At 41.5% G+C, this 27,767-nt stretch overlaps 2 protein-coding genes across 12 annotated transcripts in view; one reads left to right on the top strand and one right to left on the bottom strand.

Annotated features, from left to right (window-relative positions):
• SDCCAG8 (SHH signaling and ciliogenesis regulator SDCCAG8) overlaps positions 1 to 11,779 on the bottom strand; it is a 183,513-nt gene extending 171,734 nt beyond the window's left edge. The window contains exon 1 of the mRNA XM_028531105.2: positions 11,568 to 11,779. Coding sequence (XP_028386906.2) covers positions 11,568 to 11,634 — 67 coding nt within the window. The 5' untranslated portion in view covers positions 11,635 to 11,779. The remainder of the gene's footprint in view (positions 1 to 11,567) is intronic.
• A 689-nt stretch (positions 11,780 to 12,468) lies between these two features.
• The window catches only part of CEP170 (centrosomal protein 170), a 99,870-nt gene continuing 84,571 nt past the window's right edge, over positions 12,469 to 27,767 (top strand). For 5 of the 11 annotated variants that reach the window (XM_036016151.1, XM_036016149.1, XM_036016148.1 and 2 more), the window contains exon 1: positions 12,474 to 12,738. The gene's annotated coding sequence lies outside the window, so the exon portion shown is untranslated. Of the gene's footprint in view, positions 12,739 to 27,767 lie in introns of all 11 variants that reach the window. The other 6 variants (XM_028531102.2, XM_036016145.1, XM_036016144.1 and 3 more) reach the window with 4 other exon arrangements.

Genomic DNA, 27,767 nt, shown 5'->3' with positions numbered 1-27,767 from the left:
ATGTCACGCTGGCTGACTACATCTCATGCAGAAATTCCTGGCTGGTGCAACTGGCTAACCCTAGCATTGAAGCTTTAACTCACCAGCACACACTGAGCATACGGTCTAAAAGGAAGTGTTTTAAGGCACATTGCTCTCGCAGTTCACCTCTGAAAGTGGTCCCCACGGAGCCCCGCCTCCTGCCCTTCTCCTCTCCCACGTGGAAACTGAGCAGGTCTGTCAAGCGTTAACCAACACAATGCAGCGGGAGTTACACCAGGCCAGACCGGGCTTGTCTTTACAATGTCTCACAGGCTCTGCTTCCTCCCTCCTGGAAGGATTGTTTTTGTGAGCCCCAAGCCACAAGCAGGAAGTCAGACTCCCCTGCCAGGGAGGCCATGAGGAAAGGAGAGGCCCTGGGACCACATGGAGAAGGAGGAGCCCAGCCCGGCCAACTGCCCGGTGGAGCCATCCAGGCCGCTCCAGGGCCAGAGGCCATCGGAATGCAATGGCACGAGAGAGGCCTGAGGAACAGGGGATCGCTAAGCAGCCACCGAGCTTCAGGGTGGTTTGTTATACAGCAGTGTATACTGAAATTACTATTAGGGAAACAGCAACCCCAAACCAAGGACTTGAGTCTTAACGACAGAATGACACTGGAGACACGGGTGATGACAGGCCTCGTCCCTCTGCCCGACTTTAACGGGTGTCTTCACACGCGCAACCGCTGGAGGACCAGGCAATAGACTGGTCGCTTCAGTCATTAAGGTCCAGTTCCCTTTTTAGGTTTAAACTTCTCATTGTTTCTCCCACTCTCCTGATTGAATTCCCTGGTTCCAATCCAGAAAAGTCAATATTTCAAAAAATGTTTCTCGTCCATTAGAGCCGGGACCCAGATTTCAGTCGCCATCTGCAAATTTTGACATCTGTATTGGAAAGTTGTTTTTCACCTCATTAATTTACCATTTACATATATATAACAGACATTTCTGTTGGAAAAAGATGGATTCCCACACAAGTTCATGGGCAGCTATTATCTGAATACTTCAACTGGATTCCCTTTCCACAGTTCTTAAGTTCTTCAGAGATGGCGTTTTCCCTAAGAACAACTCAGCACAAAGGCAGAAATGAAGTCTTTCTCTCTTCCGATCTCGGCTCTCTTTGACAATGTGGGCCTATTTTTCTCCTGTCCTCAGGAGGAAAAGCTTCTGTTCTTTACTACCGATTGGGAACTGGAAGGAAGCTATAAAACACTTATAGTTTCATTACCAATTACCACTGAGAATATCTTTATAAGCATCCAGGACATTTGAAAAACAGATTCCCTACTCTCCAAGCTCACTGATTTCAAAATAGGAAACAGAAAAGATAACCGTAAGTCAATACAAGAAAATACACCCTAAAATACACCGTATATGCCAAGGTATCTAACGTAGGTCCTTCACCTGCAGAAACTCATTTCCTACCTGGCTTAAACTAAAGCGAACGGGTCTTTCAGGTCAGAGTTCAACACAAACAGCATGACGCGGTATTACTCATGCACACAAGTGACCCAGTGACTTTCTCACTTCATTTTCTCGGCCCCGCCCCTGTGTCCCCACGGACCTCGCTCTGGCAGGAGCCTGGTGCTGCGGACAGCACAAGCCCATCCTCCTGTGACTCATCCTGAGTTTAAGAGCAGTCTGGAGAAGACGCATTCCTGATTTTAGCAAAATAAGAAACAGCAATGGTTTCCCAGTAACTGAGGAACGTGTTTTGTAAAGAGACTTGTTCACGGACAAGGAAAATCAAAGTGTTACATGATAAGCAGTTCGGTTCGCGGAGCTTTAGATTTAAGCACTTAAATCTATGAATAAAGCACTTATCTCCCAGGCATCCGTCAGAAAGGAAACAGAGGGCTGGGCTAACATTAAGAGTGTGCTCCTCGGAGCTATCAAATGACTGCGCCTCTAAGACAAAGGATTATTATTTATTTATACCTAATCTGACTAAAAGCTAATACGCTATATTAAGGAAAACAAAGGAAATCTAAAAAAATAAAAAACCCGCACAGTTGAAATCCCTATAGGTAGAGCCCTCTCTTTCATCAGAGCGTGATGATGGCAGAGTTTCCTGAGCCCATGTAATCAATCCTGTTTGTAATGCTTCCAATGTCTCGTGTCGTCTTCTCGAAGTTATGACATTCAGAGACAACATGTCACATTGCACTAGGAAAACGGTGTTATGCGGAAAACTGAGATTTTGATAAGTGATATTTTTATTTCAATATACATTGCAGAACACGTGCTACACGCTGAACCGACAGAGTTAATCCTGAGGGATAAGCGGCCCCGACGGTTCCAGACGGACGGAACCCCTCTGCTCTGCGGCTGGAGCCACTGCGGCGGAAGGCCCGAGGCCCTACTCAGAACACGACCCCCCAGACGCAGTATCTGCTACTTACACAGCAGGAAACCAGGTTACTCAGGAGGTCCAGTTCCTTCCCGCCCCACTGCCCGTGCGCCCAGCTTTATCTGCCTAGAACCAAGAGGAAACAAGAAACGATATTCCTTTCCTCTTCTCTCCTGAGAAGACAGGGCATTTCTCCATATGTCCTGATTCCTTCTTCCTAGTTCCAAACCCAGGCTGAGCATAAACTTAATTATGAATACAAACACCGATAGGACCACTGGGCCCTACAGAATCACAGGAACGGAAGTTTAAGTAAGTAATATCTCTGCTCGTCCACTAGCCAAACATCAGCCACCACAATGCGCACTAGACGGGTCAGTCAGCTGCTGATTGCTGATGATTGGTGTCTGTCTTAGTCGTTTCTGCAATCCAGTTTCCCCATTTCTAACTCCTAGCTCGCCTCCGGGCCTCTCTTCATCGAGGTGTTTTTGAACAAAAGGTAAGCATGTCCCAGACTAGGAGGCATCATCGCTTCCACACATACTGTGAATTATTAATTTCTACACTCTCCATCTGTACTGGGAGAAGTGGAGGGGAATTATCCTGGTGACAGGGCTGGGGAGCCACACCCTGTGAAGCGCCCAGCTGTCTCTGAGAAAACGTGCAATCAACCAGACCTCCCTCGGCTGAGACACACGAGATGCGCCGCCGTTCTCCAAACAAGCCCAGACTAGGGCAGGCAAGCGGAAAAATGAGACCACAGCGAGATAAGAGATACATGTGTGTGTCCACCCTTGCCTGGGCCTCAGCCTAGTTCAGAGGATTGCTGTCCCTGTTTACTAAGGGACTGACAGCTAGTACAAGCAAGATAAAACAGCATATTCCAAAATCAGACAAAGCCCGCTTTGTAAATGGCAATGACAATAGAGAGAGAGATCAGAAGTAGTGCCAGATAGGCAGTACAGAAATCTCAAAGAAAACACTATCAGAAGACTCGTAAGAGCTGACAAATGTGCTCGAGTGCTTGGCGCCAGGGCTGAAAATAATCCCAGCAAGAATGCAAACATCTTAAGAAAGCAGTGTCTGGAAGATCATTAATGATGCATGGATGTTGGCAAATCAAGGAGACTGGCTAGATGCAGAATGAGGGGTACACCTGGTATTCTTCTGGCGCCGACTGGGAGGGCTTATGCACCTGTCACTTTCCATTGATAAAGAAGTCATCCTAGCCAGACTGGCAGAACACGGGCAAAAGCACCAGCCAATACAATCTGTATCCTTAATCGTAATTACTCTCCATTACGATTCCGGCAGAGCAAGGGCTGTGGGCAAAGCCATGCTGCTTTGGGGTCATGGATTCTCAACCTCAGCACTATTGACAAGTGGCCCTGAAAATTCTCTATTGTAAGGGGCTGTGTTGTACATGTTCAGCCGCATCCCTGGCCCCGATCCACTGGGTGCCAGCTGGTAGCACCCTCCCTCTCCGAGGTCTGACAGACAAAAACGTCTCTAGACATTACCAATGTCCTCTGGGCAGAAAACAGCAACCTGGCCGAGAACTACCGGTGTAGATCAATCTAACAAGACAGCTAGTGCTCAGTCTCGAGGAGAGACGTCCATCAAACCCACCACGTCGCTACATCGTGACTGCAGCCTCCTCTTGATGAAAAGTGGGCAGGACAGTGAGCTACTCTGGCACAGCGGTGGTGTGGGGCACTTCTGGCCCAGATGTCCAGACGAGGTGTTAGATCGCTCCCCACTGTGATCAAGAACCTGGAATCTATATTTAGCTCCATTTCACGGCCTAACCCACGAAGCAGTTGTTGTATGCTAAGGCCATTTTTCAGAGCTACCTTAGGTGATCATTCCGTTAAATATTCCAGTGGGCCTGGGTGAAGCTCGGTCAAAATCAAGGTTGCTTTGGTAAGCGCACAGGTGCGTTTCCAGCTACACTCTGAACCTTTGGACCCTGAAAGGAATATCATTAACTGAAAATGATAAAAAGTAAAACACACACACACACACACACACACACATCTTAGCAAAGTGCTTAGAGCATATCTTTTAAACAGCCCAAGAGAGAATATAATTATTCTCAATATCTCAATAGCTTGAGAACAACTTAATCTCTTTTTTCTGTCCAAGAACCTGTGAAAATGCCCTTACAATTTCATAACACGGAGCCACATTTGATTCTGGGTAATGCTAGAAATGACTAGTTACGTTTTGGGATATTAAGTCCTGTCTCTTGCCCATTTTACCTGATTAGAAATAGGAAAAGAAAACTGAAATTCTACTGGATTTTTCTCACACTGGTAAAAGAAATGGTCATAAAAGTTGAAACTATTTAAAAAAAGCCATATGAGTCTATCAAACAAACAATAAAGAATGCAATTTAAATTTCATCAGCAAAAAAATGAACTCAGATGTTTTCAAGTTTTATTTGCATTACCAATCCTTACTTAATAGCCAAACCATGCCATTTCCTTAATTTTTTAGAAAACAGAGATGGTTCAGTCTGCACTGAAATACCAAAATAATTTTGTCATTTCACAGTGAATGCTTCCACAGAGGCTGTATTAGCCTGTTGCCTGTCTTGGTCTCAATGAGGCTGATAGTAAATCGAAAAAATAAGCAAACATTAGCTGTGCAGAATGTGTATGTCTATGTGTGTACATAATATACATACTGTATATGGCATAAAATATTCAGAAAAGATTCAAGAAGGGCAAAAAAGAAAAAAAAAGGAGGTGGAGCTGGAAGAGGAGGAGTAGGAGGGGCAGAAGGGAGGATGAAGAAAAAGAAGTAAAAGAAGAGGAAATGAGTTTGATAAGTAAAGCTGAGAAAAACAGCTTTTGCTTCAGTTACACACATATTTTTGTAAGCTCGCCAAAGATCCAGATGATATCACTGCTGGTTAATTCAGTGACCAAATTATTGGCTAGTAAGATTACCACAGGCCTCCTGCAGATGTGAGCCCTTCCCTGGACAGAAAGACACCCTTTGTAGGATTTAGGGAGATGCGTCAATCATATACAAGTAAAACATGGGACACTGGCATTATCTTCGGTTTTCTCAAAGGATCACCCCCAAGTTAGACACTTCCATTTTCAGCCTTTCACTTTCTATGAACTAGTTCTACTCTTTACTGTTATTTCTTTAAATATATTTTATTGATTATGCTATTATAGTTGCCCCATTTTCTCCCTTTTATTCTCCTCCATCCTGCACACTCCCTGCCACCCTCATTCCCCCGGCCCCTTAGTTCATGTCCATGGGTCATACATATAAGTTGTTTGGCTTCTACATTTCCCATACTATTCTTACCCTCCCCCTGTCCATTTTCTACCTACCATCTATGCTACTTATTCTCTGTACCTTTTCCCCCACCATCTTCCCTGCTGATAACCCTCCATGTGGTCTCCATTTCTGTGATTCTGTTCCTGTTCTAGTTGTTTGCTTAATTCATTTTTTTTAGGTTTGGTTGTTGATAGTTGAGAGTTGGCTGTCATTTTACTCTTCATATTTTTTATCTTCTTCTTCTTAGATAAGTCCCTTTAACGTTTCATATAATAAGTGCTTGGTGATGGTGAACTCCTTTAACTTGAACTTATGTGGGAGGCACTTTATCTGCCCTTCCATTCTAAACCTTAGCTTTGGTGGATAGAGTAATCTTGGATGTATGTCCTTGCCTTTCATGACTTTGAATACTTCTTTCCAGTCGCTTCTTGCCTATAAAGTTTCTTTTGAGAAATCAGCTGATAGATTAATGGGAACTTTTTTGTATATAACTCTCTCCTTTTCTCTTTCAGCTTTTAAGATTCTCTTCTTAGCTTTAACCTTGGGTAACTTAATTATGATGTGCCTTGGTGTGTGCTTCCTTGAGTCCAACTTCTTTGGGACTCTCTGAGCTTCCTGGACTTCCTGGAAGTCTATTTCCTTGGCCTGACTGGGGACGTTCTTCATTACTTTTTCAAATAAGTTTTCAATTTCTTGCTCTTCCACTTCTCCTTCTGGCACCCCTATGATTCAGATGTTGGAATGCTTGAAGTTGTTCTGGAGGTTCCTAAGCCTCTCCTCATTTTTTTGAATTCTTGTTTCTTCATTCTGTTCTGGTTGAATGTTTATTTCTTCCTTCTGGTCCAAACTGTTGATCTGAGTCCTGGTTTCCTTCCCTTCACTGTTAATTCCCTGTACATTTTCCTTTATTTCACTTTGCATAGCCTTCACTTTTTCCTCTATTTTGCAACCATACTCAACCATTTCTGTGAGCATCCTGACTACCAGTGTTTTGAACTGTGTTTTGGATAGGTTGGCTATCTCTTTGTTGCTTTGTTGTTGTTGTTGTTGGTTTTTTGAGCTTGGATCTGTTCTTTCATTTGGGTCTTTTTTTTTTTTTTTTTTTTGTCTTGGCGCTCCTATTACATAGTAAGGGGTGGAGCCTTAGATATTGGCCAGGGCGAGGCAATCCATGTCGCTGTGTTGTGACGCAGTATGTGAGCCAGGAGTCTGAGAGGGAACAATGCTGCTTGCTCTGCTCTTGTCTGGCTTTCAGTCACTTCCCCTGCTGCCCACAAGCCAAGTGGGCCCTTCTGGTGCTGATTCCAGGTGGGTGGTTTTGTGTACATTCTAGGATTCTGTGGGTCTCTCCAACAAACTCCCCTGTGAGGCTGGGAGTTTCTCCTGCTGCTGCTGCTGCAACCCCCACAGGTGTTTTCAGTCAGAGGTTTGAGGCTTTATTTTCCCCCTGCACTGGAGTTTTGGGTTGCGTGGTCTGTCTCGCTCCCCAGTTTTTCCTCCTGGTTTATCTGCATGTGAATGTGGGATCACCCACTCCACCAGCTACCACCTTATCCGGTCCACCAGCCGCTGCCTCTCCTGTTCTGTCACCTGCTGCCTGGCCACGAGTCCTCTCTGCCCTGCTGCCTGTCTCCGCCCCTCCTACCGGTCTGGATGAATGTTTCTTCTTTACCTCCTTGGTTGTCGGACTTCCAAACAGTTCAATTTTCTGTCAGTTCTGGTTGTTTTTTGTCTTTATATTTGTTGTTGTCCTTCTCTTGGTTGTGCGAGGAGGCATAGTGTTTCTACCTACGCCTCCACCTTGGCCGGAAGTCCCTCTTTACTCTTATTTTTACTGGAGAGAAACAGAGCTGTTGTCATGCACATGGTCCAGTCCAGTGCTGATGGGAGGAACATTAGAGATCTGGGGGTCTGAGAGGGGTGCCTGGAGTGGGAAACGGGCTCCCACGTGTGTTTTGTTTGGCCAGTACAGTGGGGGAGGAAGGGGGAAGAAAAGGGGAAGAGAAGGAAGGAAAGAGGAAGAAAGCAAGAGAGAAATTGGATTGTTTTTAGAAAAAGTATCATCTGCCCAGCGCTGCCACAAGCCTCACCATTCCCTCATGTCTTCCATTGATGCCATCACACATTCTGTCACCTGTCTGGCTCCTAAAGGCAGTAATTTTCAAATCTAGTTCCAATTTTATTTTATAGATGAAGACGAAGAATCCAAGAATGGTTGATTAACTTGCCTAAGGTGACAGATGGGTATCAGCAAAGCAACTGTAAGAGATGGTGAGCTGGCTCCTAGGGCCACATTCTCCTCCTCTGACTTCATTGTACTCTTCCACGAATTCAGTCTAGAGCTTGAAACACCAAAATGGTGCAATAGAAAGGGGAGCAAGCATATGTAATGCACACAGAAAATAAATGACATATTCCTATCTCTATGCAAATCTGTTCCATGTTTCTTTATGTGCACCTGGCCAGAGAAGGCCGGGAACCAGGTGAATAGATGAGTCACGTACACAGGCGCTGATGAAACTTGCCCTTAGCTAACACCGCAGCAACAGACTAGGCGTGATTCTGTTACTGAGGCCGGGACACTGCATTTCTAGTAAGTTCTTCCCTTCTTTCTAATATCATACCCCTACATTCAAGTGTACTTAAAACAGCCTGGGATGCCCATGATTCTGCTTTTTCGTACCCTTTCTTAGCTACAAACTAGTTTACTTTATACTTCATGGTCTTGTACAACGTGTTGAATTTAAATGAGAAGAGAGACCTTTGCTCTTCTCCCTAGTTACCTATATAGTTCTCAGCCATTCTGTGGGTCTTGAATAATAGTTGTCTATAGGGTGAATGAACCCCAAGCACACTGCTGGGAGACCCCCTCACCCAAGGCAGTTTCAGTTCTATATTAAATTCAGTGACTCCCAGGATACCTGGGTTATGGCTACTTTTTTTTTTACTACATTTCATATCATTTCATATCATTTACAGTGTAGGGATATCACAGCTTTGTGGGGCAGTGAAGTCTTCCAGTTTATTTTTCCCCAGAACTCTTGCTCTGAAGAAATGTCATTAAACCTTTCCAATTTCTTGCACTGGGGGCACAGACAAACCAAAGCAGAGATATCTTTAGAGGGGAAAAATGGTGACTACATCTGAAAGGGCAAGGGACAGGGTGAGAAGTAAGGGTGGGATCTGCACATGGACTCCCTATTTCCAGGGCTGCTCCAGGATCCTTGGAGTTAAGGGAGCAAGACTTCCACTCAAGGTTTAAAGGCCAGAACTCTGGTTGCGCTTTTTACAGCAGAAGTTTAAATTCTAATTTACTATAATAATACCAGACTTATATTTAAAGCATATAAATGAGGAAAATATGAGGGACTAGCATGGAAAACTGTGAAAGCATTTTGCATTTTTATGTGGCTACTTTCTGGCTGAAGAGAGAGGAGGGGATATTAGTAATGATGACATGTACAGTTATTTAGAAGTCAGAGGAATAACTTGCAAGGGAAAACCAAGAATTCTTATTAGCTTTTTCTCTAATCCTGAACTAGGTAAGATGTTTTGGGGAAGTAATGGCAGGTAGACAAAACCAAATAAGCCAACAGAACAAACACAAATCAATTCAAAAGAACTTAAATTATGTTTTATCTAATTTTATAGTAACACAATTCTCAAGTTATTAAGCACAACCACTCAAAATCATGAAGTTCCCCATATATAATAATGTCACCATATTTTGTTTATTCAGAAACAAATTTTGACTTTAGGGGAATTATCCTATTTGTAAGTGGTAATTTATATGTATGACATGAAGAACCTCTGATTATGCTCTGCTTCAAAATTATCTGTTTTGTTTCCTTCCATGAGGTGTTAAATAAACTAAATAAACATGAAAATAAAAATGTTTCTAAATAAGTAATCAAATAAGTCCTGAAAACCCATAAAAAATCAGGTTCCATTGTTGATTCATTATTAAAGCAATCACTAAAACTTTTTAAAGTGAGCTTGTTTCTTTGCTTTTTGTCTGCTTTTGATTATGTCTTCACTATCTTATATTATTAGCACACTGAAATTAAAATGTATTTTAAAACATATTAGCTTTGAATGAAAACTCTTCACATTATAATCACTAAAAGCAGCAACATGGGTATTAAACATAGCACTAAAACATTAGTTTGAAATTAACCACTGCATCAAAATGCCTAATATTAAATGGCCCCTAATACTTACATAAAAATTCAAAACAAGGTCAAGAAGGAGAAATATTAGGAGACACAATGCAAAACAACAATTTTTAGCCAACCTCAAAAATTAAACAAAATCACTCATATTGTCACCGTGCACGGTATTTTTGTTGCTTTCAAAGGAAAAGTTAGAAGTGGTTATTTCTGTATCTAACAGTTCTTGAAACATTAGCAGGGTGATGAAGGCATTCATGAAGACCAATAATTTTACTCTTGCAGTTTGAATACTGAATGCTGGCGCTTTTTCTGACGCTGCTGACAGATGGGAACAATAAACAATAACTCTTACACAGTCTCGAGTCACTTGAAAATAAACTTTCTAATCTCCTTGAAAAATCTTCACTTTGGTGCAAGTACCAATTATAAGTAGCAGCTAACATGTAATGAGTGCTTCTTATGTGCCAAACACCGATCTTCACCCTTAATTTCTACCAGAGCGACCTGTAATTATTTTGTTTGCTGTCTTTCTCCCCCACTAATCCAGAGGCTCCAAGGGGACAGGGACTTTGTCTAGTTCCTCACTGTATCCCCAGCACCTAGTATGCCTAACACACAGGCACTCAATTAATATATGAGTCAGCATTCTATGTGCTTTAAATAATTTTTTTAAATGGTTGGTCATGGTAGAGGGTTAAGAAAGTGCAACAGAATGTAAAATAGAGTGTATTACATATTATATCTAGTAGAAGAAATATTCCTTAATGAAGCTTTTCTTTTCTTTTATATATATATATATATATATATATGTATATATGCGCTCCATACAAAATGTACTTCTGATGAGGAACAGAAAAAAAGTCTGAAAATTATTGCTTTACATGGATTATTTCATTCGCTCCTCACAACAACCCTGTATACAACATCCTAACTTCCACTTTAAAAGAACAGAATTGAGGTTTCTAGATGTCATGTACGATATCCAAGAAGACAGAACTCTTTACAAGTAGGGACTTCATTTCTATACATATTCACTCACAGAGTACTCTACGAAAAAAATCTGATTTAGCTAAGTAAGGTTTCAGTCGTAGTAATTGTGGCATGATTAATAAAGAAACACATTAGCTTTTAAAACAGGTCTGACTGAATTTAATATCTGACTGTGCCTGTGTGGGGTTTGTCCTCACTTAATGTCTTTACACCTCCACTCCCCCGTGTGTAAAATAGGTATATTCATAAGGTTGTTTGAAGTTTTAAATGATTTAATATATGTAAATAGCCCAGATCACTACATATAGCTGTTGTGATTAAATTAATTATTAGTGCTGTTTTTTCCCCTGGTCCAATAAATCCCATCCAATCCATTACACCATAATTTGAATGTGTAAAAAGCATGAATCAGGAACTTATTGGGCTAAAGAGCGAAGTAGGAGAACTGTGCAAAAGTGGCATAGAGCCATCCAAAAGTTTCTGCGGGCGTAGTATGAGAAAGACATCTATGTCAAGATCAGAGTGGGTTAAGGTAACCAAGGGAATCAATGGAAACGCCACTGGTTAATAGTAAAAACAAACAAAACTACTCCATCCTTCATCAAAAACATCCATCTTCTTCCTCCGCATCCCGGCTGGGGCCGATCCAAGGCATTAAGAAAGGCACCTTGCCATCTCCCGCCCACTAGACCATGGTACCAAGGGGCTATGGCACAGGGGTTTGGAGCAACTCACCCCGGAGACTCCGTTGGTATTGCCCCAGAATCTCCTCCAGGGTAGAGTTCTCCGGGGACTTCGCCATGCACACACTCGGGACCTAGAGATGGGAGTTAGGTGACACACTGTCCAGTGGTCTCCCCTCCCAGAACAGGAGGCCTTAGCGCCCTGGCAGAACCCACCAGCTTCCTGTTGCTGCTGTCAATGGGGAGTCAGGAACCCTGGACCGCGCTCGTAGGAGCTCATCCCACCCACCGGCCCTCCTGGTGTATGATGGGACTTGTGGTTCACAGACTCGGATTTGCAGTCTTGACGTTCCTGAGAGCCCTTCCAACAACACTACAATTCCCAGAGGGCACCGCGCTCCGAGCGCAGGCTTCTGCCGTTTGGTTGCCAGATCCGGTTGCCAAGAAACTGCATGGAGGCTCCGCCCTTTTCCTGGCTTAGTCCTGCCTTCAACTCATCCTGCTGTTTGGACCACCCCACTGACAGAAAGGGCTCACTGAAGGCCTTGACCCTTCCAAATCTGCTAGTAAGCATTCGATCCTTCAAGCTTGTCAAGGACGCAAATAAGCTCTACACTCTTCAGCCACGACATTTGTCAAAACGGCCAAATAAGCAAGAAAAAGAAGTTCTAAACCTTCCAAAAAGCTGAGTGTGAATGACAGCTGACACTACAAATCCTAGCATGCCCAGCAACCCGACCTCTACTTGGATTTGGCGCACTGCCCGCTGGGAATTGTAGTCCTCGTCAGTTGCGGTCCCTGCTAATCCTGGGGTCCTCTTCATTGTTCAAGTTGGTCTGTGAGGCACGCCTGCGCAGTAGGCAGCTGGAAAAGCCAGGGGTTGAGACCCTCTGCACAACCCCTTTTCATTGTCTGCTTTTGGCGCCTGCGCAGTAAGAGATCGTTGGATCGGAGCCGGAGAAGGGGATAGGGCCGGGCTCCTCGCCCTTTTCCCAAGCGCCTGCGCACTAGGCGGCCGCTCTTTGCCGTTACCGCTATGTGTGGGGCGTGTGTGGAATAACGTATTGCCCAGCGGAGCTGAGAGGCCGGGAGCTCGATCGCAGCGACAGCGACGACGAAGACGACAACGACAGGGTGGGGGTGGGGGAGGACGGCGTGCCAGAGACTCGCGGGACGCAACGCGCCCCGCCTTTCCCGCCCGGTCCCGCTCTCAGCGGTGAGGGGTAAGTGATGCGCTCAATCGCTGGGGTCAGGCGCTGCCGGTGCCGCCGCCGCCGCTGCAGCCGCCGCTCTTCCACATGCTCTTCCTTGGGATCGCAGCCGGGGCTCCGGCCGCGGCCCGCGGCGGGGCGGGGGGTGCAGGGCCGGGAGGCGAGGGGGCGCTTCCCGGATGCTCCGCGCGGCGCCGCCACCCCCACGCACCGGATCCGGGACTCGGCGGGGCCGCCCCTCCAACCCGACCCGCCCGCCCGCCGGCCCTCCGGTGCCGCCGCCGCCGCCGCCTGGTTCCCGGAACGTATCGAATCGTTTCAGCTCGCGCCGGGCTTTGTGCAGCCCTCCCCCTCCGCCGTGGCAGCGCGAGGGGCGCGGGCGGAGCCTCGCAGGGAATGGCTGCGCCGCCACAGCCGCCGGGACGCGGTTCCTCCCGGATCCGAGCAGCCGGCAGTCCCGATCCCTCTTTGTGGTCGCTTCTGGGATGTGGGGCGGTTGGCGCGAGGCCAGCCGAGGGGCCTGCGGACGCGGGCGGAGGGCGTGGAAGCCGTGGTGTCACGCACCCTGCCAGGCGACTGCACCCCGCGCAGGCTCCGGCTCCGTAGTAAAAACCCCGGGGAGGAGAGAGTGGCTTCCTGTCGGCTTCATTGTCCTGAGATTCAAATTCTGGTTTTGGATAGTTGCCTTCATTTCATTACCCGGGGGGGGGGGGGGGGGGGGGGGGGGTTGGGGCAGAAATCTTAGCAGTTGACCGAAGGCTGGGCGGGAAGACGTGGGGTTTGGATGCTAAGTCACAGGATCTCTGTTTCCTTGGTGTCCAGTGGAGTTTGATTTATTAAATTGGAGGATGTCAGCTCCTGCAGGACAGGGACAGTGCCCGTGCAAGCGTTGGCGAGGTGATCAATGAAAAATTACTAGATGGCGATGCGGACTGGGCGGGGAGGGCGGACGACGGAGCTATTGTGTGGCCGGGAGATGAAGCAGCAGAATTGTTTTTTCATTGGGTGGGGAACGCATGCACGCTCCCGAGTGAATAGATTAGGATACAGCTTGCTTTTTTTTTTTTTCTTTTTTAAGCAATCAAAGCAAACAAAAAAAAAATAGGCCTGGTGCATTTCTACTTACGAATTTGTTTATTCATATTTTTATTCCGTTTATGAAAATTCACTCCCATGTGAGGGAAATGTGCTGAAGCAGAAGATACATTGAAAATGTATCTTTTAAAATGATTTGATGGTTCAGCTTGGGATGCGTCCGGACCGTGTGCCGGCGTCGGAACCAGCAGGAGAGAGAGAAGCGGGACGGGGAGGAGCAGGTGGGGGAATGATGTGCGAGGAGAGTTGTGTGACGGGTGCAGGTCTGGAACTTCCCTGCTGGGATCCTGCCTGGGGGCGCTTCCAGGATTTAGGAATCCGGCCCTGGAAATACTACACTGCAAGTTACAGACCATCTTGTATTTGTCTGCCATTGTTTTTTTTTTTTTTTAAGTTACACCAGGGCTGCTTGTACTTCCCACTAACTTTATAGATGTTGTTTGATTTTGCTATTTTAAAACCGAAGAGTTCAAGTGCACTTGACAGAGGAGGGCACTAAAATTGGGAAAGTTAACTGATTTGTCTACTAAGCCAAACTGCTAATGAAAGGCAGAGCCAACTAAAACCAAGGTCTGCCCTGCAGAGGCTCTGTCCACTGTGTCCCTTAGTCCCCTGCCCTGTGGACATGGACGGAAAGCTTCCCTGCAGGCTGAGTGGTCTGCGACAGTCAAGTTCATTGGTACCCGGGTTGTATTACTCAGATCCTTTGTAATGTAAAAATAATAATTCTACTGTAGTGGAACTTTAGTTTCATAAATCAGTGATGTGGGGAAAGATACTACAACGTGGGCGTTTCATAAAAACAGGAACTTGGAATTTTCCCCTTACTATTTATTAGTGTCTGTATTTTAATGTTTTATGATATTCAGTAGTACTTTATGTTATGATCAAGTCTATAAACTGTTAAAAATAAAATTGCCAAGTAACAAGAGCCTGTGAAGTCCATTCAACTAATGAATTATTGTAAACAAAAATTTACCTTTTCAGGAAGAAATTTTGTTGAACTCAGCAAAAGTAAACTTATGTTTTGTATTGAGTTGATATTGCCATAAAGTACTTTTTTGTCACTTTATAATTTTTACCCTTAAATTCTGCATTGCACTTAATAGACTTTTAAAACTAATGGTTCTTTCGAATTTAAACTTACTTGAAGATAATCTGTAACTATAATCAGTATGTGGAATTATATTAAATCACACTTGAAATGTATTTCACTGGTAAATTTCATGGTGTTCTAAAATTACTTTGTATGGAAATAAATAACCATCTGCATGGTTTTTTGTCTTAGCATTAGAATAGTGAAATTTACACTATAGAATTATTGTACATTATTCCTATAAATGCAGATATCAGGGTGCTTCTAAAAAGTCTGTGCTTAATGATTTGGTTTATTTGTTCCAAGTATGAGTTTCTGGTTTTGTCACTGGAGAAAAAAAACACTTGTTTTATTATTGCATCAGCTAGTAATCAGATGTCACTCATCTAGTCCTGGATACTGTATATGTTTAAAGTTGTCACCACGGTTTTTATTCAACAAAATCTATTCCTGAACAATAATTTTTACTGTTTTAATTAGTGGGTAATGTTTTAGTCTATAAGGAACACTAGCAGTGTTAAGCTATCCTATTAAATCCCTTACAGACAGCATGATACTAAATTGCCAGCTAAAGTAACCATTTAGTTGCAAATTACGTTGTAAGTGTGACAAAAGAGTAATTACATACTATCCGAAAAACGCTCCCTGGATAAATACTGATGACTGGAGCATTGAATGTTGATGTGCTTCAGTACAAATGAGTTTCCTCTTCTAGAGAGAAATCTCAGACTGTATTTCATAAACTTTTGTTAATGATCAAGATTTCTAACAATGAACTAGATTTGGTGGAATGGGTTTTTAATTGATTTACTCATATATTTCTTGAGAGAAGTGCTCAGCAACGAGTTGCCCTGTGTGAGCAATACGAAAGAATAAGAAAACATGTCTAGTGGTAAGGTTGATTAAACTGGATATATAGTCTAGTTCATTGAAATGATTGTCGAACCATATATTATAAAATTGCTTTGGGGCAAAATGAATAAAATAGCCAATAGGTACTGAAGGTAAAGCCCACTTTTATGTCAAACAAAAACAGACAGGAAACTAACCAAAGTAAGGTTCAAGAAAACTTGTAAAAAATTACTAACATGCAAATAGGGGTTGCGCAGAGCATAGAAGTGGAAAAGAATACCAAGCATGCATTAAGTTTGAAAAACCAGAACTGAGTTACAGCAGAGAAGTCCATATTTGAGTGTAACAATAATCAATAACTGGTATAGGAAATGTTCTCCTTTGGTACATGATGTTTATTAAATAAATGAATAATGTCTACCATGTGTTAAGCACCTACTAAGTGCCAGGCAGTGTGGGTGTGATCCAGGCAACAGTCTGGTAAATAAGACACTATTTTCTACATTTGAAGTTGAGAGCAGCTGCGGCCCAGAGTTAGGGGATAGTTTTGGCTGGCACATTGCTAAGTGGAAGAGCCCACTTCGTCTTTTTGAGGAAAGCCAAAATTCTTCCTGCTCATCTTTTGTAGTAGGTTCAAAGGGCAACATGCATTCCCTCTGATTCACAAAACTTTAGAATTAGAGGAGACTTTAGAAGTTCTGTCATACCTATTACTAATATCCTTGAGATGTTATTGAATCCAGCTTCTCCATAAACAGCGCTTCCATGAAAAAAAATTTGGCATTGGCCGGCTCACTTAGCATTTGAAAAGTTCAGGAAGATCTTAACTTACATCGTGCTTGTATCTGCTCTGCTCTGCGTCATGTGACTTCCCAGTGGCTGTCTTTAAGAGTGAGACACAGCAAGGTTTTCCTCGACATATCGACATATCGGGTCCGTGCTAGGTTTTCCCTTTTCTAACTTAAATGTCACAGCCCCGAAAACTTCATATGGTATAGTTTCCTTTACCTTTCTCATCCCTGTCAACTGGATTCAGTCAGTTTTGCTGTTTTCTTCTGATCTAGTTTCCACGTTTAATTCTTCAGTTATGGCCTGGATGTGGTATAGTGAAGTTATTCCTTGTGTAAGCAATGCACGTGTGTTTACAGTCTAAAATTGTGTTAACTCTTGAATAACAGGAAAAAAGGGAGAAAAATGTTAGCTTTTCAAGTTATATATATGCAATTCAAGGGTTTATATTTTTTGTTGAAATTCTGTGTTTCTACTTCTCTGATGTTAAAGTGACCTTTCTACATCAAATGATTGTGTGTGTGCTAAGTTTCTTTGGATATTTGTGTTGGATTTTTTTGTTCTGTTTTAGTGTTCTCAAATAAACAATAAAGAGTCAGCAGCCTTATGTTGTTTCTCTTTGGGTTTTTTTGGTTTGTTTTGTGGGGGTTTTTTGAAAAATTTATCTGGAAACCACTGATACAGTCAACATAAACCAGCATCTTTTTGTGTTAAGATTTCTCCCATTCTGTATATCTACGTACATGGTGTTTTTGAAGCAGTATTTGCTTTTAACCCTTTCACAACCACCTCTTTGAATATAGCCATAGTTAAAACTTGTTGAGATCTTCTTGAATCATGATTCCGTCATCCAAGGGATTAGCTTCCCTTCCTGGCTTTTTGACATTTATAAATGTAACGCGCCAGCCTGCTTATGTCTTTATCCTGGCCGTGTACTGGATATAGCTCAGGACAGAGCCTTGCAGGTTTATAAATAGAATAAGTGTTACATAAATAAAACATGCTGGAGGTAAAAGATGATACAAAATACTAAAACCCTTTGAATGGGTTTGTTTATTTGTTTTTAAATAAGAAGATAACCATTCTATGCTCTTTATGTATTTATCTTCCAAGCAAATTTTTTAAAATTTAAGCAAGTAGTATATGTTCTTTTTTAGGAGGGTTTAAAAAAATCTTTATTGCATATTTTTCCATTACCTTTTAGTCCCCTTGTACCCCCCTCCCCCCAGCGGTCACCACACTGTTGCCCATGTCCACACATCTGTTTTCCTTTCCGCTAATCCCTCCACCCCTTGACGCCCCGCCCCGCACCCACCACTAGCTGTCATCCTGCTCTCCATGTGAGTCTGTTTCTCTTTTACATAAAAAATAGCCTCTTTATATAACATTCTGCACCTGACAGTTACTGCTTTAGAGAGTGGTCCAGGAACATGTCTCCGAGAAGGTGACACTTAGCAGAGACCTGCAGTAGGTAAGGAAGCCCGCCACGTGGCAGGTGTCTGGTTAGAGAGTGCAGTGGGCCTGAGACAGGAGTGGGGCGGGTGAATTCTGAAAACAGAGAGGCCGCTGGCTGGAGGTGGGTGAGCGAGGAAGGAACAATAGGAAGAAATTATGTTGGATAGCGATTGTACTGGTTGGTTTTATTTAAACTGCTTTGGGGGTTCGTTGGAGTGTTTTGAGCAGGGGAATGGCATAAGAACTGGGTTATATATTTCAAGAATGGCTCTGGCTGTTCTGTGGATAATAGACTGGAGAGAACAAGGACGGGACCTGGGAAATGAGCTAAGAGACACTCGGAGTGATCTAGACTAAGGTGTCGATGGTTTGCACTGCAGTTAGTAGTGTCAGTATAGTGGGAGTTGCCAAGCTGGTTTTAAAAGGTCAAGAGTTTGGGCTGTAATGAGTTTAAAATGTCTGTTTAGACATCCAGGTGGAGGTATCAAGTAGGCAGTCGAACACCTAATCTGGAATTCAGAGGAGAGGTTTGGACTGAAGATATTTAAATTTTAAGCAGCATCGGTAGACTGGAAAGACATCGTTTAGGTTGAGGGTTCATTGATTTTAGGCTGCTGAGAGGTCCAGGAATGGAGACTTGCTACTACAGTGAAGGCTTAGCAAGGGAGAAGGAGCTATCAAGAAGGATTGCCTCGAAGTGGCCAGTGAGAGGTCCCAAAAACTCAGTACAGAAAAGTATTTTTACATGTAAGGAATGATCAGTCACCTATACCGCCTTTAATCACCTAAATACTTAGGAATCAGGTAATATCTTCTTTCCTTACAAACCGTCTCCGAGAAAGTAATTCTATTAGATCTCACTTTATTGTAGTTATCCGTGGGGATGTTCCCAGTATCTTCCCAAGGAGCTTCTCCGTCTGAAGCTCTGAACAAAGTGTTAATCATAAATAGGCCTTTGCTGTTTCTTAGGTGAGTGGGCCTGGCTGCTGCTGCTGGTGCTGCTGCAGAGGTCTGAACGGGAGAGGCAGTGCCGGTGAGGTTTGCTGGCTGTCAGCAACGTACACTGTGTGGTCTTCAGTGTGCCGCTTGAACTTCAGAAGCTTAGCTTCTTCATCTGTAAAACAGAGCTAATGATAGGCCAACCACCTCTAAGGTTTATTTTGGAAAACAAGCGAGATAGATGTAAGAGACAAATGAAAGGTGGAACGTGCAGGTAGCACTCTCCTTCCTGCATTGCCCCACGTGTGGTACCCCTTGAAGGTGTTAGATTTGAAGACATGTTTTGGTTGGGGTGACAAATGAAAACTTATTTTTTTTGTTCTGGCTCTGTAAGAATAGTTTTTTTACTCCTTGCCCATTTCATCCCCATAGTCAGTTTTTGCACATCATCTTATAATATTTTTGTTGGGTGGCGGAGAGGGCATGATGCTGGGGAGAGGCTTTGAGATGATAACTTTCTCTAATTGAAACATCATTTAATTCTAGGCAGAGTGTCTAAATAACGGGAATGAGTCAGGCAGGCTTGCTTTTTCCCAGTCCCCTGGAGAATTCCCCTCCTTTAACTGGCCTTTTCTGGCAGGTGTTTCACTGGGTAAGAGTTTGTCACATGCTCCATGGAATAGAAGAAGTGCAGATTCAACACTTAGGAGCTGGTTAGGGGTCTTGAACTCCAGGCAGCCAGCTAGAAACTGATTTGAGGAAACAAATAGGGGAAATGAGCATACTTGGTGACGTAAGGGTAAAGTATGACATTTTATTTTGGTGAAAAAGGAACATTGCAAATAGAAGACTTTCGGTAGCAACTCTTTAAGGCAGTAACTTCAAAGTAGCTATCTCAAAGCCCTTATATAATATTATTTGCTCTGGTTACCCAATAAATACTTCTTATTGTATAAATAATGCATTGTAAACTGAAGGCCACCTTATTTTTTCATACTTTTCTTTATTTATATACTACAAAACTAATCCTTGCAGAAAATTTAGGAAATACCATTAAATCAGGAAGAACACACCAATAATCCCGTTAGCCAGTGGCATCACCGTTATATGTTGTTTATTCTGGTTTAAATCTGGTAGCATTTTATCATGAAATTAAACTTTCTGACTTTAAATTTTCATGGAGGTATAGCAGTCCATTTTATCAAGCTTGTAATTTACTTACAACTTATGGAAATGAAGGATAGAAGCTCCTTTGCAAATCAGTATTTTCCTTTGCCAATATTTCAATAAATTAGTTGTATCAAAGCACATACAGAATTCTAAAACCTTTTCTAGTTTTCTAGTGAAATCCTCCACACCCCATCTATGCCAGTGCACACTTCCACAATTGGTATATAAGATTGTCTTTGTATCTTTTTGTAAGTTTTGCCAACTTTATAAACTAAAAACCTCTCTAAAATTTCTCTTATTAGTAACACATATGAACTTTTTTTTACATCTTCACCTGAGGAAATGTTTATTGATTGTAGAGAGAGGGGGGGGGGACAAAAAGAGACAGACAGACATCAATGTGAGAGAGAAACCTCAATCGTTTTCGTCTGTATGCGCCCTGACTTGGGGTGGAACCCACAGCCTAGACATCTGCCCCGACCGGGAGTCGAACTTGCAGACTTTCTGGGTATGGGACGCTAGTCCAACCAGCTAAGCCACCTGGCTGGGGCATATTTCTGAACATTTTAAAATATGTATGTTTATTGGCCATTGTATTTGTAACCTGAGTTATTAGTATGTGTGCTGAATTTTTTGCTCAATTTTTCTAAGGGAATGTTCATCACTGTCTTCACTTGTAACAGCTCCTTTATCATGTATGTTGTAAAATATTTTTCCCCAGATTGTCATTTCCCTTGTTAATTTCTTATTTTTACCCAACAAAGATTTTAACTTGTATATAGCCCTGTTTGTCGTTTTCTTTTCGTTGTGAAGTTATCCCACTGCACAAAATTTTACTGAGTATTTAATCTATATTTTTTCTTGCACAATTTATGATTTGAATTTTTACATGCAAACATGTTAATTTATCTAAAGTGTACATGGGGATCTAACATAGCCTTGTGTCTCAGTATCATTTACTGCATAATTCTTTATCTGTCACAATTTAAAATGTCTTCATAGATTAATTCCTAGTTCTTCCATCTACCTGCCTGCTTATTCCTGCACTGCTACATTGTTACCATGTTTTATAGCATAGGTTTATAATATCTGCTTACAAATGGACAGGCTGTTTACACTGCACTGGTTTTACAGAATTGACCTCATTATCTTTGTATGCTTATTTTTTCCAGATGTGTTTTAGAATTATTTTGGCAAGCTCATCTGGAAAAAAACTCTTTTGGGTCAGATTACACCTAGTTTACTGATGCGTTTAGGATCTGAAAGATGACAAGGGGACTCTGGAACAGGTTTTTCGGGTCCTTAGTTTTTTGTAGCCATTTCAGGTCTGTTCAGGTTTTACCTGTTTTTGAGTCAGGCACATCATTTTCGTTTTCCTGGAAGTTTATTCACTTAGTTGAGAATTTTAAATTTAGAGGCACACAGTCATAAAGATAATGATTTCATAAATGTTTAAAAATCATGTCCTTTTATTACAAAGCTAAATGTTTATGATGATTAAAGAAAAAACTGCTAGGGATATTAGTACTTTTTTTAAATTTACTTTTTTGATTTATCTTTTTTTTGCTTTTATATTTTAAATTTATTAATTTCTTTTAAAATCTCTAATGCTTATGCCTACTAGCTTGTTGATTAATACATTTATGTTTATGTTTATTTTTTTCTGGTTAGTAGAAAACCTGTTTAAGACTATAAAGTTTTTTGTACAGCTTCGAGTGCATTCCTTAGACTTTATGCATACTATTCTCAGAAATTTTACTTTTTAAACTGTTTATTTCCTCTTTTCACTAGAGTTAATTTGCGAGCTATTTGTATATTTTTTTAATGCAAGTGATTACTTATATATGATTGTTTATTCTAGATTTTTTCTAATGTTTCTAATGAAAATTTTCAAATGTACACAGAAATTTAAGAATTTTGTAGTGACCATATGCTTATTATATCCACACCATCTTGATTCTGCTAATAACATTATATTAGTTTGATCACATTTCTGGCCACATATGTATTGTGTGTTCATCAAGCCATTCTTCATTTTGACGAATTTCAAGGTAAACTGCAGGGGTGTGTGGGGGCACCTGTGTGTGTTTCAGAAAATGACTCTTAAATCATTTGAAATTGTTTCCATTTTAAGTTTTCTGAATATGCTATTGAAATATTTTCTAACAACCAGTATCGCATTAAACAACGTTTGTAAGTGGAATACACTGTTTTCTATTCCTGGAATGTCACTGACTCAGTTTTGCTGTGACGGACTAGCTGACAGAAGTGACACTGAGCTGTCCCTTTTTGGGGTCAGGGACCTGTGTGTAGGCGTGTGTGCACTTTGACAGAGGGACAGTAAATAGAGTTTGGTTTGAGTTTGTGTTTAAGCTGAAGAGCTATTGAAGGAAACATACACTGTTTCTCTAATCTAGTGATTCTCCTGTTTCCTTCCGGAGGAAACCCAGGAGTGAAATCTTTGTTGTTCGTTTACTCACTACCTGTCACTTCCACTACACTCTACCTTCACCTGTGTGGGGCATTCTGTGTTGGGCTGTTCAATAAAGATAGGAGCCTTTCCCTGAAGTGAGAAAGCGCAGTTTGACCCTATGTTTCCAAGTGGTGCATAGCAAATTCCAGAATGTCAAAGCCACTGTACAAAATCTGGAATGTAAAATTAGTCAATTGGAGTGGTGGGAGCAATCAGAATGCAGTTAAATGAACTGTAAGTAAAATTTAGAAATTTGTTTGCATTCTGTTACAAACTTACTGTCTGATGACACGATTTGAGTTTTTATATATATATATATATACACCGTTTGCTCTAAAACGTTTACTACATGACAAAATTCAAATATAATATTAAAAATCACTTCTTAAAAATGTATAAAAACTTGCATACACCTATGCTGGACCCAGCATAAATGAAGAAAGCAAAAGTAATGTTTATCAAGCATATCAGTGTCAAAAATAGGGATAGAATAAGGGCTGATGTCCAGAACAGGGAAGAACAATTAAGAAATTTACGAATCAGTTCATGGGCACTTACTGGGACCAGGAAGTCATTTACTTCTTTTCATATTTTGAGTAAGTATGTGTATTTAATCATGTAGAAGTATATTATCTAATTTTCTATAGGAAATGAATATGAAATTAATGGATATCTGAAAAATGCAAGATTATTATATCTTGTGCTATGATTCTTAAACACCTCTTGGAAGCAAAACTATAGGGGGAAATACTGGGAACCACATGAAGGCAGGAACCAAATTAATTTTTTGAGACAACCACTATATAACCCTAAATTTGTTTTATAAACACTGATATGTGTTTTATAAAACACATATGTCATTTTATTTGATAAATACTGTCATCACATCCACTGCAGGAAAACCAGACTGGCAGCTTGGTTCTTTTCTGTCGCTGATGACTTTGGAGGTTGTTTCCTGACCCTAGGATAAACACACAGAGACACAGACACACACACTTTGTCAACACGATGTGAATAAAGGCATACTTTGCACAAGGAGTCAGAGCTTCGTTTTGGTTTTGGCACCGCTACTATATGATACACGATACTGAACCAGTCTTGAATCTCCAGGCCCAACACTTAAAGTAATATTGTGCACGTGACCATTTAAAATGTTCTTCAGTGTTCTGTTTCCGGCCCATTGTGTCACAAAGAAATAAGGGACAGTCGAAGGAACTGGAAGGTGAGTGTGGTATACGGTGGTGCACGGAGATGGGACGAAGATGGAAAGGGGGCTAGACAGAGGAGGAAGGAAAGGCAGCACTGAAGAAAGAGAAAGTCTTTGGAAGGTAAACCTTTTTTGGCAGGTCCTACTACTCACTTGGGCTTGGAGCGTTATCTCCCAGTAATATTGTTAAAAGTACCACCAATCTATTTTAGTTGTTTTTTTTTAATCCTCAAACTTGCAAAAGCTCTTCTCCGAATGGAATAACGGTCGATAGGGGATCATCTTTAGTTATGCCTGGAGCTATACCCTCTTTTGAAAGAAGTGCCTTCCCAGAAGTATTCCCATTACAAAATGTTTCCAGCAAACAATTACAGATCTAATGGTATTCTGGGAATGGTGAGCCTGATCACTTAGCATCAGTAGTCTAATGGACTGTAATATATGAAAGCATAGACTTACAGATACAGTAACAGTCGAAGTGATTATTGAACAGTGTCAGCCAAAAGATAGTCTTGGTTGCTTATGTAATTGACTAATCTGTGAATCTACTACTCCTAGTGACATATGACCTGGAGAGGTTCTTTTGATACATAGTTGTTCAGTGAGCCCAGAGATAGCTGGCAGTTCTTTCGGTTCAAGGTTTCTATTCTGTGCTATAGCCTGATTTGTAAGTCATTCCTCTAGATGGGCCAGCTGATAAGTGGGCTCTGATTGTAGTGTAAACTGATCGAGTCTTATTCGTCTGTGAGCTTCTCAGGGAGGGAATGTTCCAGCCTGCGGGTGGCCAAGCAGGAGAGTAAGAGGTAAATTGAAAATGGACTGATTATCCGTGAACCGTCGGTGCTTATTGCTCAAAAAGAAAGTGTCAGAGAACATGTTATTAGGTAAAAATATGTGGCTCTGTAGCCATTTCCACATTCTTGAGCCAAATCTGAGTCTCAAGGAACTGGGGTCATTAACATCATTTGAAGATATACTTGAAAAACATACAGAGGGGATAGTGGTTGTGGAAAAGCCTAGAAGTTGGTATTTCAAAGCCCAGGTTTGAGTCCAGATGGCTGCTGTTTATACGACCAGATTTGTGACCTTGGGCAGTCATTAACTGCAAGGGGAAAATATTTCTCACATGCTTGAGGGAGGAGAATGAAGAATGAAAGCGTAAAAACCTCACACAGTTACTGGCACAAAGGAGTAACTTCATAAATGTTTGAATCTAAGTCTTCGTTGACTTATTGCTGTAAAACGGCATTAATTTTTAACACCGTTTTTACAGTTCTAAAAAAGAGAGCCAGCCAGACTTTCCATTTTTCCTAAACTGGCAGAGAAAATTTGGCAAGAACTTTGAATGTCTAGATAATTTATGGAAAATTATAACTTGTTTTCTCAAGCATTTTCTTTAAGTACTTTATAAAATGATTTTTATGAAGACATGATGTATTAGTACATTACTATTTTTTTCCATCAAACCTAAGTCTTTTGAAAATATTTAAGAAGCTCAGATATAGTTTATCTGACTATTGTATATTTGGCATATCATCTTCACCTATTTTTTATGAAAAAAATTTTACGGTCAATTGCTATTTCAGGCAAAAGTTGTAAATTACCTTTTTTTCTTAGTACACATTTGCTTTAACTGTTTTTTTAAAAAATTATATAAATGACAAATGATATAGGCAAAATTTGGAGCACTCATTCGAAAATAATCAGCAGTACATGGAAGCAAGAATTTTCCCAGTGCGGAGTTTGTTCACATAAGCCTAGAACAAGCATCTTGGTGGGTATCCAAAAAAAGCACAGCTGTGGATTTATTTTTCTGGATTGGCTATACAGTTTCAAGTGGGGGTGGAGATTTAAAAGAAATAATTTTTTTCCCAAGAGTGTATTTCATTATCTGTCCTGAGTCAAGTTAATTACACAGCAGAGCCGAATTTTTTAATATGTTCTAAGTGTGTGTCACTTTCTCAGAGATGTTTCCCTGGACCACCCAGCACCGCCCGGAAACTGTTGCGTCATGCATGCTCTTTGTCTTTTCACGTTCCTGTCTTTCCATTGTCACTGAAGCGGTTTTATTCATTTACCCAACTTTCCTTTATCTATTACTGCTTCTGTGACATCAGAAACTTTTTCTACCCTGATCATCACACTCTGTTATCTATTGTGCTTAGTACTGAAATACTTGCGAATGAAGATAAGTGATTAATTCATTTTATAGTACTCTCTATAATGGAATCCTCTTGTGTACTTGATGTATCGTGTTAAGGTTCATTTTCCAGAACTCATACAATTTTTGTGGTTAAGAACAATGTGTGTATCAAGTTATTAGAACATTGGCACAGAGTAAACGCTACCTACTATAAGAGATGATTGAAAATCCTGTCTATTGCTTTTGTAACATATGATCAGTCATATATGTACCTTATTTGATCTTGAGTCCTTAGCTGAAATGCAACCCCAATAACTTAATTCATTTTGGAAATATGTGGGGTTGAAGGGCAGAGATTTTAGTGTTGAGGATATTTTCTATTAAGGATTTAGTAGGGGGAAAATGTTAAATATGAATCCTAAATATACATTTCTTTAAAGTTTATTCACTTACCTTCAGTATACTTTGTATGATGGGATAAAAAGACACGGTATTTATAGCAGCTTTATTCATAATTGCCAAAGTTTGGAAGCAACCAAGATGTCTTCCAGCAGGTGACTGGATGCACGAACCAGGCTACCCCCAGACAATAGGATATTAATGAGCACAGAAAAAAAATGAGCTATCAAGCCATGAAAAGACATGTAGAAACCTTAAGTGCCTGTTACTAAGTGAAAGAAGCCAGTCTGAAAAGGCTGCACACTATATGATTCCAATGACATGACATCCAGAAAAGGCAAAACTATGGAGAGAGTGAAAAGACAGAAGATATTTAGGGCAGTAAAAATATTCAGTGATACCATAATGGTGGATACATGCCATTGTACATTTGTCCAAGCCCATAGGATGTGCAATACCAAGAGTGAACCATAATGTATTGTGAACTATGGACTTTGCATGATGATGATGTGCCAGTTCAACAACTGTAAGAAATGCATCACCCTTGGGGAGCACTGTGCATGCATGGGGGTTGGAGGCATCTGGAAATCACTGTACCTGCCCCCCCACTTTTGTTTTTCCATTATCTTTTAGTCCCCTCACACACCCTTCCCCCCACAATCACCACGCTGCTGTCCGTGTTCGTGAATCCTTTTTCCTTTTTGCTCAAAGACATGATGGACACTTTAAAAGCCTATGTAACAATCAACGCAGTCACTTAGTGCATTTTAATTTATCAGCTTTACTGCTTGTTCAGATGACAATTTCAGGAGGTGAACTTTATCACTCTTCCCCCACCCTTCTTTTAAAGTTTTTGTTTTGTGAGGAAACCACATCTTCTTTCTCCTACTATTTATTCATTCAGGAAACCTAGCACTAGCCAGGCACTGGGCCAAGCCCGTGGAGATCCTTGGCACCCTCTCATACCTCTTGGTAGAAGGAAAATTGTCACGTGGAAGCATACACTGATGATATTTCACTAAAATGAGGATTGCACAGGTCCGAGGAAAGCGTTGTCAACTGTGTAGATAGCCCTAGTGCGAAGTCAGTTATTCCTTCCTCAGTTAGCAGGGGTCGTGGAGTAGGAAAAGGTTCACTCTCTGTAAAGCCATCTGGTGGGGAATCAGCCAGCCAATTGCCAGAAGCATAAGGGTAGACTGTCCTTCTTAACATGTGTTTCAGCTCAAGAAATTGCGCACACTGATGGTCATTGATATAATAGTTGCTTTTATTTCCCCTAAAACCTAATACTCTGAGTAAACAGTTCTTTGCCATGGGTTGTGATGTATTAGTTCATAGTTGTATTATAATGTTATTATGTAGCAAGGGCACTTCTGTTATTGTCTCAGAGCTTTATATAGTAATTAAGATCACTCAGACTCTT

The sequence above is a fragment of the Phyllostomus discolor genome, chromosome 15 (assembly GCF_004126475.2).
Source record: "Phyllostomus discolor isolate MPI-MPIP mPhyDis1 chromosome 15, mPhyDis1.pri.v3, whole genome shotgun sequence".
Classification (NCBI taxonomy): Eukaryota; Metazoa; Chordata; class Mammalia; order Chiroptera; family Phyllostomidae; genus Phyllostomus; species Phyllostomus discolor.
Note: the sequence above shows the minus strand (reverse complement) of the source record. Positions and strands in the feature narration are given on the sequence as shown.